The sequence below is a fragment of the Oncorhynchus tshawytscha genome, linkage group LG31 (genome assembly GCF_018296145.1).
Source record: "Oncorhynchus tshawytscha isolate Ot180627B linkage group LG31, Otsh_v2.0, whole genome shotgun sequence".
Taxonomy (NCBI): Eukaryota; Metazoa; Chordata; class Actinopteri; order Salmoniformes; family Salmonidae; genus Oncorhynchus; species Oncorhynchus tshawytscha.
Window position 1 is genome coordinate 2,303,726 of NC_056459.1, and position 18,862 is coordinate 2,322,587.

Genomic DNA, 18,862 nt, shown 5'->3' on the forward strand with positions numbered 1-18,862 from the left:
CCATAATCAAATTATTCAGCCAGGTCTCTGAGATAACCAGAACGTCTGGCCTAGTGTCATTTCACCCAAACATCCAGAAAGTCCAGTTTAGAGATTAGGCTTTGCACATTTAATGGAACAGTCCAAGCCCTCTGCGAGATTTGAAAACATCAGGAGTATCCATGGTGACACAGGAGTCAATTGAACTGGATGAGCTTGCCAGGGCACAGGGCCAGCGAGGGCACAGGGCCAGAAATGATAGGACGTTTTTAGTTATCCAGGAGAGACCCAATCAGTTATTCAAAGTCCTGTTTCAGCCATTCAGAGCTACCATTCCTAATGTCATTAAATCCCACATGGACTACAACAGGATCAATTTCCGTGTGCTGACGTAGAACAGTGGGGAGCGGTCTAGTAATGTCCTGTACTCAATCCCAGGGGTAGCACAGGGTTTTTGCTCCAGAAACCAAGGCGTTTCTTACCATAGAGCTGCTTAAGACAACGGCCGGCGAAATGAAAGAGGAAATCTGCCCATTCTCACGCCTGGCATGATGATTCGGGAGGACCTGCGAGAGGCGGAATCTCGCACGCCTGCAACTCTTGGCACACGGTTCGAGCCTCCCATAACCAACAAAACCTAATTTACCATAGAAGCAACGGGGAAGCATCCGAACCCAACGCGGAAGCCCCCAGGGGTGAAGGCACCGGAACCTCTGTATCCAGGGCGGCGAAGCTGTTTGAAGTTTGTATCCTGCCAAAGGCTGCTGCTTTTGACTTTTATGGTGAGTGATGTGCCTCCCTGGCTGGTTGGCAGGGTTATGAATCGGAACATCCACTAACTCATCAAAAAGGATTCAATTTTCCAGGGAAGGGGGAGACCCCTTCGGGAAGGGATCCCTGCAGAGCACCAGCTGGTTGGTTACGGAGAGACGACGTGGCAGCGACACTCCCATCATCAGGTCAGATCGGCGTTCAGCTACCTGAGTAGACGAGAAAGTAGGCGGAAGTGGATTCCCAAGTAGCTTGTGTAAGTTTGCTACTTGTTTGCTAAGAGTAGCCACTTCACCTTAGTCTCCTCTGCAAGCAAACATTTGCCACATTGAAAGTCCGGACGGTCCACATTGTCCCGTAATAAATATGTAAATATCACACCCACGTGTTGTATGATATTTCCATCCTAGTGTGAAGTCACTCCAGGGTGTGATATTCAAAACCTTGGCGGAAGTCCCGCCCCCCTTATAAATAACAAGATATGATTGACAGTTTGACAGAAGCCATCCTATATAAACTTACTGATGCTGTTCTGCACACCACTGTTGTATTGCGCAGTTATTTGCACAAATCTTGCCATTCTCCTTCGACCTCTTATCACAAGCCTTTTTCGCCCACAGGACAGCCTCTGACTGGATGTTTTATTTGCCGCATCATTCTCAGTGAACCTTACACACTGTCGTGCGTGAAAAGCCCAGGAGGACGGTCGTTTCTGACCTACTGGAACCAGCGCACTTGGCACCGACAATCATACCATCCTCAAAGTTGCTTAGGTCACCCGTTTTGCCCATTTTAATGTTCAATTGAGCAGTAACTGAATGCCTTCAAGCCTGCTTTATATAGCAAGCCACATGCCTCACTGTCTGTAGAGGCGAACCATTTGTGAACAGGGTGGTGTACCTAATAAACTGGCCACTTAGTGTATATGGGCACATCCTATATTGATATCACCATTACGCAAGCAATACTTTTTCAATGTATCCTTCTCTTACCCAGGCATGTCAAAATACAAAGGAGAAAACAGAAAAGCACAGGTGGATATGATGACACATTTTGGGCTTTAGTGAGTTCCTGTGCTCAGAGGCTCTGGATACGTGCCTAGGGGGCCTGGTCAAAAGTAGTGCCTTATTAAGGGAATAAATAGGGTGCCATTTGGGACTCAGCTTCTGACATCACAAGGCTTCCCACCAGCCCACTCCTTCCTTGTTCTTGATTGATCAATTAAGGTAATTGATTAATTATAAACTGGTTGACTAGGTCTTAAATTGGACACAAATTGAAAGGAAATAACAAAAATCTGCAGACACATGGTCCTCCAGGAATTGAGTTTGACAGCCCAGGTATAAAGGTACAAAACTCATAACGTTGTTTGGTTTTAATGGAATATTTTCATTACATTCTGCTTCTATTGGTCAAAGCTTCTGAGGGCATAATTTAATGTGAGAACATGAATCATACTACATTTGGGCTCCTATACAGTGTCAACACCAGTAGGATATTCACAGAATAACATACAAATATGAAGACAGACATTTGAAAGTGTAGACATATTGCTGACAGATCAGACCTCTACCACAAATGACATTACACTACCACACTTACTGTAGGTTCTAGATACACTCCTTTTACTTTGTGGAATGGTATAGCTCTGTCTCAGGGGTGGACAGTGTGTATGGTGGATGGAAACATTCTAAGGGGCAGATTCCCGGACACAGATTAAGCTTATAGTCCTGGACTAAAATGCTATCTCAATGGGGATTCTCCATCCCGGGTGTGTCCGTAAAACTGGCCATAAAAGTAGTCCCAGATCTAATTGTTGATCTTCAGAACAAATAGGTTGTTAGAGGTCAGGACAAACAGTCTCTCATTGGTGGCTCTGAAGCCAAGGACAATGTTGTTTGACTCCAGGCTGGCCACCTGTTGCTTAGCGACCTGGCCCACCTGACGACCCTGCATCCTGTTGAACAGGACTGTGTCCACCGGCGACGGCTGCCGGTAGATGAACACCCGGCGAAGACACTCCCCCAAAGCGGCATAGGAGAAGTTTGGGGGGCAGGTGGCAAATTTCTTGTCACGTTTCGACGCCTGGACGTAGCCTAGGAGATCCGAAAAATGAGAAAGAAAATTAGTAAGTTGGAAGAAAATCACGTTGGTAGAATACCTTCTACTCATCTCCAAAGACACTGAGAAACGCAGGGCTTGTTGTGACAAACATCAGCCACACAGGAATTAGCATTGAACTAGCTCAAGATGGCGCCGAAAGACATGGCAGCTGTGCTTCTAGCTCCTATGCAATTTTGCAGTATTTTCTTTTTTTTTGTTATTTCTTACATTATTAGCCCAGAACGTTTTTTTTGTGTCGTTACATACAGCCGGAAAGAAATTTTGGATATCAGAGCGGCAGTAAACCAGCATTATGACCAGCAATACGACTTTCCCGAATTGGATCCTTTGGATCCCCCAGGACAATTGAACTTATCCCAGAGGCTGCACCAAGACACCACCGGCAGAAAAAAAGGTATTCGGAGTGGACTTCTAGTCCAACTCAGGAGACGTGCACACCATCCACTGCTTCAGAGTATATTAGTCGCTAATGTTCAGTCTCTGGACAATAAAGTAGACAAACTCAGGGCAAGGATCTCCTTCCAGAGTGACATCAGGGACTGTAACATACTCTGTTTCACGGAATCAAGGCCCTCTCCAGATATACTGTCCCCGTCTGTACAGCCAGCGGTGTTCAGTACATTGCGCAGACAGGAATAAAGAACTCTCCAGGAAGAAGGCAGGTCATGCTGTATGTTTCATGATTAACTATTCATGGTGTGATTGTGATAACATACAGAAACTCAAGTCCTTTTGTTAACCTGATCTAGAAACCTCACAAACCTCACAATCAAATGTTGACCGCATTACCTCCCAAGAGAATTCCCTTCGGTTATAGTCACAGCCTTGTATATTCCCCCTCACCACGACAGCCCTCAAGGAACTACACTGGACTTGGTGCAAACTGGAAACCACATATCCTGAGGCCGCATTTATTATAGCTGGGAATTTTTACAAAGCAAATTTGAAGAACACGATACCTAAGCTCTATCAACACATTGACTATAGTGCTCGCGCTGAAAAAAAGCTTGGCCACTGTTACTCCCCCTTCTGGGATGCCTACAAGGCCTTCCCCCACCCTCCCTTCGACAAATCAGATCACTTCTCCATTTTGAGTTTCTGCCTATAGGAATGGAGGAGCAAACAGGAAGTGCCCATCGTAAGGTCTATTCAATGCAGGTCTGACCAATCGGAATCCATTTTTCAAGATTGTTTTGATCACGCGGACTGGAATATGTTCTAGGTAGCTTCTTAGAATAACATTGACGTATACACGGACACGGTGACTGAGTTCATCAGGAAGTGTATAGGGGATGTTTTTCCCACTGGGAGTATTAAAACCTACCCAAATCAGAAACCGTGGATAGTTGGCAGTATTCGCGCAAAACTAAAAGCACAAACCACTGCATTTAACCATGGAAAGGTGACTGGGAATATAGTCGAATACAAACAGTGGAGTTAGTCACTGTGTAAGGCAATCAAACAGGCAAAACGTCAGTACAGAGAAAGTGAAGTTGCAATTCAACGGCTCAGACACGAGACGTATGTGGCAGAGTCTACAGACAAGATTATGGATGCCCCCATCCACATCGAAGGGACCGCAGGGGAGAAGTTCCTCGGGGTACACATCACTGACAATCTGAAATGGTCCACCACATAGACACTGTGGTGAAGAAGGCGCAACAGTGCCACTTCAACCTCAGGTGGCTGAAGAAATTTGTCTTGGCCCCGATGACCCTCACAAACTTTTACAGATGCACAATTGAGAGCATCCTGTATCACCACCTGGTACGGCAACTGCACCACCTGCAATTGCAAGGCTCTCCAAGGGGTTGTGCGGTCTGCCCAACGCATAACCAGGGGTACACTGCCTGCTCTCCAGGACACCTACAGCACCCGATGTCACAGGAAGGCCAAATATATAATCAACAGCCACGGCCTGTTCACCCTGCTACCATCCAGAAGGCGAGGTCAGTACAGGTGCATCAAAGCTGGGACCGAGAGACTGAAAGAGAGCTTCTATCTCAAGGCCGTCACTGCTAAATAGTAATCACTAGCCGGCTACCACCCAGTTACTCAACCCTGCACCTTAGAGGCTGCTGCACTATATACATAGACACGGAATCACTGGTCACTATAATAATGTTTACATACTTCTTTACTCATTTCATATGTACAGTGCCTTGCGAAAGTATTCGGCCCCCTTGAACTTTGCGACCTTTTGCCACATTTCAGGCTTCAAACAAAGATATAAAACTGTATTTTTTTGTGAAGAATCAACAACAAGTGGGACACAATCATGAAGTGGAACGACATTTATTGGATATTTAAAACTTTTTTAACAAATCAAAAACTGAAAAATTGGGCATGCAAAATTATTCAGCCCCCTTAAGTTAATACTTTGTAGCGCCACCTTTTGCTGCGATTACAGCTGTAAGTCGCTTGGGGTATGTCTCTATCAGTTTTGCACATCGAGAGACTGAAATTTTTCCCATTCCTCCTTGCAAAACAGCTCGAGTTCAGTGAGGTTGGATGGAGAGCATTTGTGAACAGCAGTTTTCAGTTCTTTCCACAGATTCTCGATTGGATTCAGGTCTGGACTTTGACTTGGCCATTCTAACACCTGGATATGTTTATTTTTGAACCATTCCATTGTAGATTTTGCTTTATGTTTTGGATCATTGTCTTGTTGGAAGACAAATCTCCATCCCAGTCTCAGGTCTTTTGCAGACTCCATCAGGTTTTCTTCCAGAATGGTCCTGTATTTGGCTCCATCCATCTTCCCATCAATTTTAACCATCTTCCCTGTCCCTGCTGAAGAAAAGCATGCCCAAACCATGATGCTGCCACCACCATGTTTGACAGTGGGGATGATGTGTTCAGGGTGATGGGCTGTGTTGCTTTTACGCCAAACATAACGTTTTGCATTGTTGCCAAAAAGTTCAATTTTGGTTTCATCTGACCAGAGCACCTTCTTCCACATGTTTGGTGTGTCTCCCAGGTGGCTTGTGGCAAACTTTAAACAACACTTTTTATGGATATCTTTAAGAAATGGCTTTCTTCTTGCCACTCTTCCATAAAGGCCAGATTTGTGCAATATACGACTGATTGTTGTCCTATGGACAGAGTCTCCCACCTCAGCTGTAGATCTCTGCAGTTCATCCAGAGTGATCATGGGCCTCTTGGCTGCATCTCTGATCAGTCTTCTCCTTGTATGAGCTGAAAGTTTAGAGGGACGGCCAGGTCTTGGTAGATTTGCAGTGGTCTGATACTCCTTCCATTTCAATATTATCGCTTGCACAGTGCTCCTTGGGATGTTTAAAGCTTGGGAAATCTTTTTGTATCCAAATCCGGCTTTAAACTTCTTCACAACAGTATCTCGGACCTGCCTGGTGTGTTCCTTGTTCTTCATGATGCTCTCTGCGCTTTTAACGGACCTCTGAGACTATCACAGTGCAGGTGCATTTATACGGAGACTTGATTACACACAGGTGGATTGTATTTATCATCATTAGTCATTTAGGTCAACATTGGATCATTCAGAGATCCTCACTGAACTTCTGGAGAGAGTTTGCTGCACTGAAAGTAAAGGGGCTGAATAATTTTGCACGCCCAATTTTTCAGTTTTTGATTTGTTAAAAAAGTTTGAAATATCCAATAAATGTCGTTCCACTTCATGATTGTGTCCCACTTGTTGTTGATTCTTCACAAAAAAATACAGTTTTATATCTTTATGTTTGAAGCCTGAAATGTGGCAAAAGGTCGCAAAGTTCAAGGGGGCCGAATACTTTTGCAAGGCACTGTATATACTGTATTCTATTCTACTGTATTTTAGTCAATGCCACTCCGACATTGCTCCTCCTAATATTTATATATTTCTTAATTCCATTCTTTTACTTTTAGATGTATGTGTATTGTTGTGAATAGTTAGATACTCCTGCACTGCTGGAGCTAGGAACACAAGCATTTCACTACACCCGCAATAACATCTGCTAAATATGTGAATGTGACCAATAAAATTTGATTCGATTTTAATTACTATTGTGCCATTTCTATAGTAGTTTACATGTCTCCATCTACACTCACTCATCTTCACACAAAGAGAACATTGCAATAATGGCATCCAGCAATCATGTCATTGAAATGCCTAAACGTACACTCGTGACTGGCAGGATGTAATTAAAAAAAATATGCCACCAGCACACTTTTTGGGGTCGATTTTCATGAGTGTTTTGAACATGTTAAATAAACTCAGTCTGAGTCAATGTCCTAGCACAAAGATGCAAATTTGTTTCCCTGATTTAGAGTTGTAAGAGGTGTGTCTGAGGTGTTGACAGAACTGCCAGTACTAATAATTACTCATCTAAAAAGTTTCTACACGTACCGAGGGCGTTGAAGGTGGCAATGTGTTCCCACATGTTGCTGGGCTGGTCCGGGCGGGGCTGCCACAGCAGGGCATCCACGTCATGACGCAGGCAGAAACTAGGCATCTCAGATGGGTTCAAGTCCACCGTGAACAGGTACTGATGGCTCCCCAAGTTCACCTAGAGAAAGAGACATACTATAGTAAGACTTTATTAGTCCCAAATATATGGTTTGTAGATGTAGACATTTCAACTAACTTTCCACTAACCCTAACCCTTATCAGTAACCTAAAGATATGCAGTTCTTCTTCTGGCATCTCTCTTCATCCCTCCAATCATAGCTTTTAGAGCTCAGTGAATCTCAACTCGATTAAAAAAAAGAAAAAAGTAAAATAGTTCCCTCAAACAAAACCATTATGGTTCCTTTTAATCAATTATGCATTAACACCATCCATGAAACATACACAACATTCCAAATTAAGTGTCTATTAACTGGAGGACAGAAAAACAATCAATAGGGACAGAGAATCAATGTATTCTAATCAGGAGAGGACATGGAACCAGTGCATGCAACCAGTTTTTCTGAATGCATCAGTCTGCCTTCATTATTCCTCCCGCAGCGGAGGCCGGAAGAGAGAAGGCGAAAGTAAAAGAAAGAGAGCGTGACAGAGAGAGATAGAATCAGAGAAAAAGAGAAATTTAGAAAGACAAAGAGAAAGCCAGAGAATGATTGAGTCCCATTTTGAAGCACATGTTCAGACAATTTATACCATGACCTTGTTCTCTTTATACACAACCTTGTGCTATTATTGTATTGAAAGGTCTGATCATCCAGTGTTTCACATGTGAATCTCTTTGCCAACAAGTTTTATTGGTAGACAGTTCTCCCCTCCAGTTTCCATGCTCACTTGACATCTATTTAACATTTGAATCATAAACAGGCCTGTAAGTGATTGATAGTTGGCGGTTGGTGACAGTTCCATGGACGTGGAACAATCCTCAAAGCTACAGTTCCCTTTTTTGTGGCTGCGTCCCTCACATTATGTCAAATCAGCCAATTGGGATTTCAGAAGTCTTGTTTGTGTAAATAGAATGACAATGAATGTGGTCGACAATAGCTTTGGCCGTAATTTAAAGTCTGCAACGACGTTCAAACATAATAATTTATGTAAGAGTAGAGTAAAGCACTACCCTCTGCTCGGTTGGATGCCGAGCAGTTGCCATACCAGGCGGTGATGCAGCCGGCCAGGATGCTCGCGATGGTGCAGCAGTATAACTTTTTGAGGATCTGGGGAACCATGCCAAATATTTTCAGTCTCCTGAGGGGGAAAAGGCATTGTCGTGCCCTCTTCACCAATTTCTTGGTGTGTTTGGACCATGATAATTTGTTGCTGATTTGGACACCAAGGAACTTGAAACTCTCGACCCGCTCAACTACAGCCCCTTCGATGTGAATGGGGACATGTTCGGCCCTCCTTTTCCTGTAGTCCACAATCATCTCCTTTGCCTTGCTCACGTAGAGGGAGATGATATTGTCCTGGCACCACACTGCCAGGTCTCTGACCTCCTCCCTATAGGCTGTCTTATTGTTGTCGGTGATCAGGCCTACCACTGTTGTCGTCAGCAAACTTAATGATGGTGTTGGAGTCATGCTTGGCCACACAGTCGTGGGTAAACAGGGAGCACAGGAAGGGACTAAGCACGCACCCGAGGGGCCCCCGTGTATAGAATCAGCGTGGCAGATGTGCTGTTTTCCACCCTTACCACCTGGGGGTGTTCAAATAAACCTACCATTAAAATTATAGAAATCAAATCAAATCAAATCAAATCAAATCAGACTGATCATTTCTTTGTCAGTGGGCAAACGTACAAAATCAGCAGGGGATCAAATACGTTTTCCCCCTCACTGTAGCTATTACAGACTCGGTCAGGTTGAAAATGTCAGTGAAGAAACTTGCCAGTTGGTCCGCACATTCTCTGAGTACACTTCCTGGTAATCCGTTTGTACCTGCGGCCTTGTGAATGTTGACCTGTTTAAAGCTACGGAGAGCGTGACCACACAGTCGTCTGGAACAGCTGGTGCTCTCATGCATGCTTTTGTGTTGTTAGGCCCTAATCTATGGATTTCACATGACTGGGAATACAGATATTCATATGTTGGTCACAGATACCTTAAAACAAAGGCAGGGGGCATGGATCAGAAAACAAGTAAGTATCTTGTGTGACCACCATTTGCTTCATGCATCGCAACACATCTCCTTTACATAGAGTTGATCAGGCTGTTGATTGTGGTCTATGGAATGTTGTCTTACTCCTCTTCAATGGCTGTGCGAAGCTGCTGGATATTGGCGGGAACTGGAACACGCTGTCGTACATGCCAAACATTGTCAATGGGTGACATGTCTGGTGAGTATTCAGGCCATGAAAGACCAGACATTTTCAGCTTCTGGGAATTGTGTACAGATCCTTGCGACACAGGAGCGTTCATTAGCTTGCTGAAACATGAGGTGATGGTGGGTGATGAATGGCACGTCAATGAGCCTCTGGGGTCTCATCAGGGTATCGCTGTGCATTCAAATTTCCATCGATAAAAATGCAATTGTGTTCGCTGTCTGTAGCTTAGCTTACATCACAACCCCAAAGCCACCATGTGGCACTATGCTCACAACGTTGACATCAGCACACCACTTGCCCACATGACGCCATGCCAGTGGTGATCGGTCCCGTTTAAGATGAGGGAAGGACGTTTTTTTTACGAGTATGGCCTTATTTGTATTACAGCATATTGGATGAATGTCATTCTCATTCCAATCACCCAGTTCGACATCGATAGGTTTAGGCTACTACATGATACTCACATTTTCCCTATACCCATCATCATAAGGTTGCTACAACCTAGTCTATGAGTGAATGTTTACAATGTAGGTGCACACAGGTCGAGAGAAAAATATGAGGTGACAGACAGTGACACACTCATGACAGCATCTAGGGTGTAATCATCAGTCCAACAGTCCATCAGTCCAACAGTTTCAAACGAGAGTTTCTATTGGACAAATTCAGGGATGTTTATCCCCATTTCAGAAACGTTTTTCAAAAGAATCAGCAGAATGAATACACCCGTGATAACACGTAAACACAGTTCACTTTCATAGCAGCCATGTTGTATTCCTTCTTGCAACTTGGCCTATCCACAGGGAGTACTAGAAATACCCATGAGACCATAGGCTAACTGGTAAAATGAACATGGAGGGGGTACTTCAGGGGTACTCTGGGCAGAGCAACAGTTTGTGGTACAGTAGCCGAAAAAAGTTGGGAACCATTGGCCTAAATCATTGTCATCATATTTGCTAAAGTAACGTCATAATCAACATACAGTGCATTCAGAAAATATTCAGACCCATCAACTTTTTCCACATTTTGTTTTCCGTTTACAGCCTTATTCTAAAATAGATTAAATAAAACATTTTCTTCATCAACACACAATACCCCATAAAGCGAAAACAGATTAGGAATTTCTTTATTTACAAAAGGATTCAAGTGCAGCCTGTTTCCATTGATCATCCTTGAGAAGTTTTCACAACTTGATTGGTGTCCACCTAGGGTAAATTCCATTGATGGACATGATTTGGAAAGGCACACACCTGTCTATATAAGGTCCCACAGTTGACAGTGCAGGCCAGAGCAAAAACCAAGCCACGAGGTTGAAGGAATTGTCCATAGAGCTTCGAGATTCGGATTAAGTCGAGAGACAGATCTGGGAAAGGGTACCAAAACATTTCTGCAGCATTGAAGGTCCCCAAGAACACAGTGGCCCCTATCATTCTTAAATGGAAGAAGTTTGGAATCACCAAGACTCTTCCTAGAGCTGGCTGCCCAGCCAAACTGAGCAATCAGGGGAGAAGGGCCTCACAAAATTCAGAATGAGACTGATATGAGGAAATTATTAATTGGTGACTGATATGATATCTATATATTCTTGATTTAATTCGGGAGACAGTAACTCATTAAACAAACTTTTCCCATGGTGCCCCACATTTCTAATGAGTTAATTGTTACATGATTCATTTAAGTTGAGTAAACATTTTACGTAGTAGGTAATTATTCGATAAATTACCTAGTCATCACGCGACAGTAGCTAAGATGGGGAGAAATCTGTCCAACTACAACTGGCTCAGAACAGGGTAGCACGGCTGGCCCTTAAATGTACACGTAGAGCTAACAATAATATGCAAGTAAATCTCTCTTGGCTAAAAGTGGAGAAGAGATTGACTTCATCACTACTTGTTTTTGTAAGTGAATGCACAGAGGTGTCTGCCTAAACTACTAGCACACAGCTCGTACACCCATGCATACCCCACAAGACATGCCACCAAAGGTATCTTCACAATCCCCAAGTCAAGAAAAGACTATGGGAGGCACACAGTACTAAATAGAGCCATGGCTACATGGAACTCTATAAAACATCAGGTAACTGATGCAAGAAGTAGAATCAGATTTTTAAAAAACAGATAAATATACACCTTATGGAACAGCGGGTACTGTGAAATGACACACACAAAGGCACAGACACACATACACATGATAAAGACATGCACTCTACACACACATATTTTGTAGATATGTGAGTAGAGGCCTGAGAAGCCACACTTAATGTGTTATGAAATGTAATATTTTAAATTGGCTGTTGCCAATGTGATTTTCTGGATTTTTTTTCTCATTTTGTCTGTCATAGTTGAAGTGTACCTATGATGAAAATTACAGGGCTCTCTCATCTTTTTAAGTGGGAGAACTTGCACAACTGGTGGCTGACTAAATACTTTTTTGCCCCACTGTATATGTTTATTATACCTGTTGATACAGGGCTCATATGTGAAACTATTCTAACTGAACATTTTCTTTCACAGTGGCACTGACTCCACCTGGAAAGCCCTTCCTCTCACAGAAAGCCTTCAGAGAGCAGCTCATCAAGGAGCTTGCTGGCTACAGCACCACTGCACCAAGCCCTGTCCCTTCTGCTCTTGCCACGAGTGTTCATCTGCCCAAATATATTTGTGCAGGCATGGATGTGCCTAAGGGCCAAAAGGGAACAGCATGGAGGCGTTGCTGTGTTGTTTGCAAGATGAAGTCTCCCATCACATGCACCACATGCTCAGTGACCCTCTGCTTTACATCAGAAAGAGACTGCTATAACATCTGGCATCAGCAGCAGAATATTGTCGAGAGTTTTGGCAAAGTTGGTGGGGTTATATGGCAAAGTGGGTGGGGGCTAAGGTCAGTATGTTATATCTGGAGTACTTTTCCTGTCTTATCCGGTGTCTTGTGTGAATTTAAGTCTGCTCTTTCTTTCTCTCCTTCTTTCTCTCGGAGGACCTGAGCCCTTGGATCATGCTTCAGGACTACCTGCCATGATGACTCCTTGCTGTCCCCAGTCCACCCGGCCTTGCTGCTGTTCCAGTTTCAACTGTTCTGCCTGCGGTTATGGAACCCTAAACTGTTCATTTTTACTCTTGAGATGCTGTCCTGTTGCACCCTCTACAACCACTGTGATCTCCACCTGGCACAGCCAGAAGAGGACTGGCCACCCCTCATAGCCTGGTTCCTCTCTAGGATTCTTCCTAGGTTTTTGCCTTTCTAGGGAGTTTTTCCTAGCCACCGTGCTTCTACACCTGCATTGCTTGCTGTTTGGGGTTTTAGGCTGGGGCTATATAAATTGATTTGATTTAATAGAGGACTGAGGGTCTTCCAAATATTGAAAGTGTGTAAATAGTTACCCATGTTATTTTGTAAATGTATATATTTTTTTCCCCCCATTTTTTTCCCTCAATTTTATTTGGGGGGGGGGGGTGTGTTAGAATACCATTTTGGTATTTTGTATATAGTTATTTGTTTCAAAATGTATACCTTCACCAATTTGGCCACTTGGGTACATTTGGGCTACTTGTGTGGGACACCTGGGTGACTTCATGATAAATGTCATGTAGCGCACTCATTTTGGAAGTTATCATTCTGAAACTTTGCACAAGTACCGTTGCCCTCTTATATTTTTCACTGAAATTGTCCCCATCATCCTATCTGAATGTTTATTTTATCTTGTTCATTTTAAAGATGATACAAAAATAAAAAAATAACATATGGGTTTTTTTCATTGTTTTATCTAAACCAGATCTATTGTGTTATATTCTCCTACATTCAATTCACATTTACACAAACTTCAGAGTGCCGTCTTTCAAATGGTACCAAGAAAATGCATATCCTTGGTTCTGTGCCTGAGCTACAGGCTGTTAGATTTGGGTATGTCTTCAGGCGGAAATTGCACAAAGTAGGGGGGTAGCTCTAAGAGCTTTTAATGGAGGCCAACTTAAATCGGTTTTACCTCATTTCTACCAGCATGTCACATGTGCAACCAGAGGGAAAAAAAACTCTAGACCACCTTTTCTCTACACAGAGAAGCTCTCCATCGCCCTCCATTTGGCATATAATTCTGTCCTCCTGATTCCTGCTTAGAAGCAAAAACCAAAGCAGGAAGTACCAGTGCCTCGCTCAATACGGAAGAAGTCAGATGATGCGACTACACCTGTAAGACCCACATAGGTCTCAGCTGTGGCATAAATCCAGAAAAAAAACATTAACAGCAGGATTCTACCAGCAGCTTGCTACCACAGGTTAAAAATTCTTACGTGTCTTTTCTGTGGCCTGGAGTTTGTCCTTTTCTCATGACCTGGTCAGGTAAAACTCTGGGTCCTATTTATAGGATATGACAGTCCAACGTTTTTACAAATGACCCGACCGGGCAAGTTGGCCAAATATCTACTGGCCGAACAGAATTTGTGTTTAATATAATTTAGCAACGTAAGTCATTACTCCATTCTTAATAATTGCATTGTCTTAATTGCATTCATTTTTGTTTCTAAAGTATGTAATTTTGAGAATATCCCCCCCTCTCAAAATAGAATGCTGCCCCTTTAAGACAATTCCGTTTCTGAAAGAGATAGCATTGGCTAGCCTACTGCAGCCAGGTCTAAAGTGTAAAGAGTGACTATCAACAGTGGCCAGCATATTGCTGCTATGTTAACTATTGAAGGTTTAACTTATGTAAATCACTTTCCCTAAAATAAATAATATCAGTGAGTAGATTGATGGGTGCTGCTTTTTTGCTCAGGACAGCTCGCAGGTGCTGTGTGAAGTAGCTATCAACTTCTGTACTGATTGAGAAGTTGTGACTTGCAGTAGAATGCTGTATTTGAATGAACGGCCAATCATATTGCTCAAATACAAAGAGCACGACTATTCTTCGTGTAGTCTTCAATAGTTTTCCATGGTAGACTGCGACAGAGCAGGTACATGTTGAACTGGACCGCTGCCACTGCTTTGAAAGTGGTTTGGCGGCGCAGCACCAAATATAATATTACTGTGGCAAATGCTGTCTCGCCACATGTTTTCTGGTGGCTCTGAGGCAATGCCAACTGTACTCAATTGGTTCTACTCACACAGCAGCCTGAGAGACATTCTAGGCATCTGAATTGAGACATTCTAGCCATCCTAATTGAGCCTAATGGATAGCTCTCTTCATTTCAAATAAAGAACCCCAAGATATTTATGTGGTCATTTCCATGTTCATTAAATCAAGACAAGCGTCACTGACAACGCAAATGGAGAAGGTGTGCATGTCTACTGCGCCACTGTGGATATGACCAATAGGGGCTCGCTGATAACAATGAAGGAGGGAGTGGAGTAAAGGTGGGTGGTGAAAAGGGTCTCACCACATGAGTGGGCTTGAGCGACTCTCCATCGAAGCGTGTCAGGTTGGAGCTGTCTTCTGGGAAGCCATCGCAGTCCTCCAGCTCCTGGGCGTTGCACGGGGGCTTGCCCTTGTCTGGGTTGGCATTCTGAAGTCAAGAGAGATGGGAGCAGAGAGATTGGGTAGCGTTAACAGTGAGAGGATGCATTGAATTCAGTCATTAGAAGCTAATGGCGATGGAAACGCTAAATCCCTAAATGAGCAGTGAGTGGTTAAACAAGTTGGGACTGAAAATATCATAAAAAATAGGAAGCTGAGACTGAGGCAGCTCAAGAGAACTGGACATGATGGTGTGAGGGAGAAGTAGAGCTGCTTTCAGAAACTAAAGAGGGAGGGGTGAGAGTGAGGAGAAGACCTGAAGGTAGGGGAAAGGGGCAACAAGAGGCTAAAAGTGAGGGCTCAGAGAGGGGGTTGGAGGGGGTCAATTTAGGGGAGATTAGATGCATAGAGGCACAGAAAGTAACATCAAGATTGGAGGTAAAAAGGAGAATAGAGAGATGAACAGCAAATTAGGCGTTCATAAAGGATAAATAAAGACTGAGGGGGTTGAGGAGAGCACAGGATTGGATTCATCATCAGTAACCCAGGGTCATGTTCATTAGAGCAATGGAAAATGGAAAGATGCATTTCAGGTAAAGAAATCACTCCCTGTTTCACTCCTTTTTCTTCCATTTTATGACTAATGAACACTACCCAAAATTAAAAGACCAGGCTCAGCGTATGTCAGTGAGTCTCACCATGTCCTCAGTAGTGAGGTATGTCAGTCTCTCGTGGAGCAAGGCTGTCTGCTCCTCACTCATCAGGAACTCTCCTCTCCCGTCTCCTCCAGTCAGCAGCTCTGGCCACATGGGCCCCTCGCTCCTCTTCTGGAGAGTCACCTCCAGGCTAGGAACACACACACACAGAGACAGACAGGGCGGTAGGACTATACTGGGTGAGGGGTATGGTGGAAAATTGCAAGATTATGTTATAATACTTTTATTGCATCAAATGGTTGTTTTATGCAACAGAATAGAGGATTCTCATAAATATTCTGTGTGTGTTCTACTGAGGATTGACCTCTGGGAGATAACACTGACAGGAGATTTAAGATGTCTTTTGGGTGGTAAAACCTAAAGAGCATTCCAGAGCATGAGTTAATGTTTCTGTTCTATATGGTACCAGGGAGAGATGACCCCAGGGCCAGACTCTGGTCTATACACAAAGATGGCTGTTTTTACAGCAGATACTGTCTGCTATGAATTATAGGTATCTTTCATACAAATCTTAACCTTGTGACCCATTCTATACTAACCTTGTGACCCATCTGTTGTTCGTCATGTACAGTTGAAGACGGAAGTTTACATACACCTTACATACATTTAAACTCAGTTTTTCACAATTCCTGGCATTCAATCCTAGTAAAAATTCCTTGTCATAGGTCAGTTAGGATCACCACTTTATTTTAAGAATGTGAAATGTCAGAATAGTAGTAGAGAGAATTATTTATTTCAGCTTTTATTTCTTTCATCACATTCGCAATGGGTCAGAAGCTTACATACACTCAATTAGTATTTGGTAGCATTCCCTTTAAATTGGGTCAAACGTTTCAGGTAGCCTTCCACAAGCTTCCCACAATAAGTTGGGTGAATTTTGGCCCATTCCTCCTGACAGAGCTGGTGTAACTAAGTCAGGTTTGTAGGCCTCCTTGCACACACGCGCTTTTTCAGTTTACCCACAAATTTTCTATGGAATTGAGGTCAGGGATTTATGACAGCCACTCCAATACCTTGACTTTGTTGTCCTTAAGCAATTTGCCACAACTTTGGAAATATGCTTGGGTTCAGTGTCCATTTGGAAGGGCCATTTGCAACAAAGCTTTTACTTCCTGACTGATGTCTTGATATGTTGATTCAATATATCCACTTAATTTTCCTTCCTCATGGCGCCATCTATTTAGTGAAGTGCACCAGTCCCTCCTGCAGCAAAACACCCCCACATGATACTGCCACCCCCGTGCTTCACGGTTGGGATAGTGTTTTTCGGCTTGCAAGCCTCCCCCTTTTTCCTCCAAACATAACGATGGTCATTATGGGCAAACAGTTCTATTTTTGTTTCACCAGACCAGAAGACATTTCTCCAAAATCTTGTCCCCATGTGAGGTTGCAAACCGCAGTCTGGCTTTTTTATGGCGGTTTTGGAGCAGTGGCTTCTTCTGTGCTGAGCGGCCTTTCAGGTTATGTCGATATAGGACTCGTTTTACTGTAGATATAGATACTTTTGTACCCGTTTCCTCCAGCATCTTCAAAAGATCATTTGCTGTTGTTCTGGGATTGATTTGCACTTTTTGCACTTTTCACACCAAAGCACATTCATCTCTAGGAGACAGAACACATCTCCTTCCTGAGTGGTATGACAGCTGCGTGGTCCCATGGTGTTTATACTTGCGTACTACTGTTTGTACAGATGAACGTGGTACCTTCAGGCGTTTGGAAAATGCTCCCAAGGATGAACCAGACTTGGAGGTCTACAACTTTTCTTCTGAGGTCTTGGCTGATTTCTTTAGATTTTCCCATGATGTCAAGCAGAGGCACTGAGTTGGAAGGTAGGCCTTGAAATACATCCACAGATACAATTTGAGTCAATTGGAGGTGTGTCAATTAGCCTATCAGAAGCTTCTAAAGCCGTGACATCATTTTCTGGAATTTTCCGAGCTGTTTAAAGGCACAGTCAACTTAGTGTATGTAAAATTCTGACCCACTGGAATTGTGATACAGTGAATTATAAGTGAAATAATCTGTCTGTAAACAATTGTTGGACAAATTACTTGTGTCATGCACAAAGTAGATGTCCTATCTGACTTGCCAAAACTATAGTTTGAAAGGGGTGTATCTTGGCTATAAAATACCTTTGTACTTTTGTCTCGGGGCTCTTAACGAATCATCTGAGCGTGAATCGTCGACCAGCCATCATTATCGTAGAGCACTCAATTGATTCACTTTATATGTGTGCGTTGTATTGACCTGCTCCCTTATTAATAAGTGATTAAATATTTAGTGTAAGTATAACTGACTTGTGTGATAAGTTTGTCTCTCCTCATTTGATAATAAAGAAATTAGCCATCACAGGGGGAGGACTGTGAGCTCTTGTTCTCTGTGGCAGACATGAGTAAGACATTTAAGAGTGTTAACCAATAGGGGCTCACTGGCCCAGCGTCGTCCGGGTTTGGCCGGCGTAGGCCGTCATTGTAAATAAGAATTAGTTCTTAACTGACATGCCTAGTTAAATAAAGGTTAAATAACATAAATAAATAAAAAGCCTTGCAAGGCTGCCAGCCCAGACAGCATCCAAGCCACGTCCTCAAAGCATGTGCCAAACAGCTGGCTGGTGTGTTTACAGACATTCAATCTCTCCTTAACCCAGTCTGTTGTCCCCACTTGCTTCAAATGTCCACCATTGTTCCTGTACCCAAGAAAGCTAAGGTAAGTGAACTAAATGACTAGCACTCACTTCTGTCATCAGGACATCCCAGACCCACTACAATTTGCATAGCTCCCCAACAGATCCACGCACTGCACACTGCCCCATCGCACTGCACACTGCCCTATCCCATCTGGACAAGAGGGATACCTATGCAAGAATGCTGTTCATTGAATACAGCTCAGCCTTCAACATTACAGTGCCCTCCAAGCTCATCGGTAAGCTCAGGGCCCTGGGTCTGAACCCCACCCTGTGCAACTGGGTCCTGGACTTCCTGAAAGGCCGACCCGAGGTGGTGATGGTAAGCAACAACACCTACGCTACACTGATCCTCAACACAAGGAGTAAAAGTACTCAAAAATATGAATAGTAAAAGGTACAGTTAAGT

The 18,862-nt window shown here is 43.4% G+C and overlaps 1 protein-coding gene across 2 annotated transcripts in view; it reads right to left on the reverse strand.

Annotated features, from left to right (window-relative positions):
* Positions 1-2,110: 2,110 nt before the first annotated feature.
* The window catches only part of nudcd1 (NudC domain containing 1), a 35,813-nt gene continuing 19,061 nt past the window's right edge, over positions 2,111-18,862 (reverse strand). For both annotated transcript variants that reach the window (XM_024396265.2, XM_024396264.2), the window contains exons 7-10: positions 15,753-15,900; positions 14,978-15,103; positions 7,238-7,397; positions 2,111-2,846 (exon numbers count right to left, since the gene is read on the reverse strand). In XM_024396265.2, coding sequence (XP_024252033.1) covers positions 2,560-2,846; positions 7,238-7,397; positions 14,978-15,103; positions 15,753-15,900 — 721 coding nt within the window. In that variant the 3' untranslated portion in view covers positions 2,111-2,559. The remainder of the gene's footprint in view (positions 2,847-7,237; positions 7,398-14,977; positions 15,104-15,752; positions 15,901-18,862) is intronic.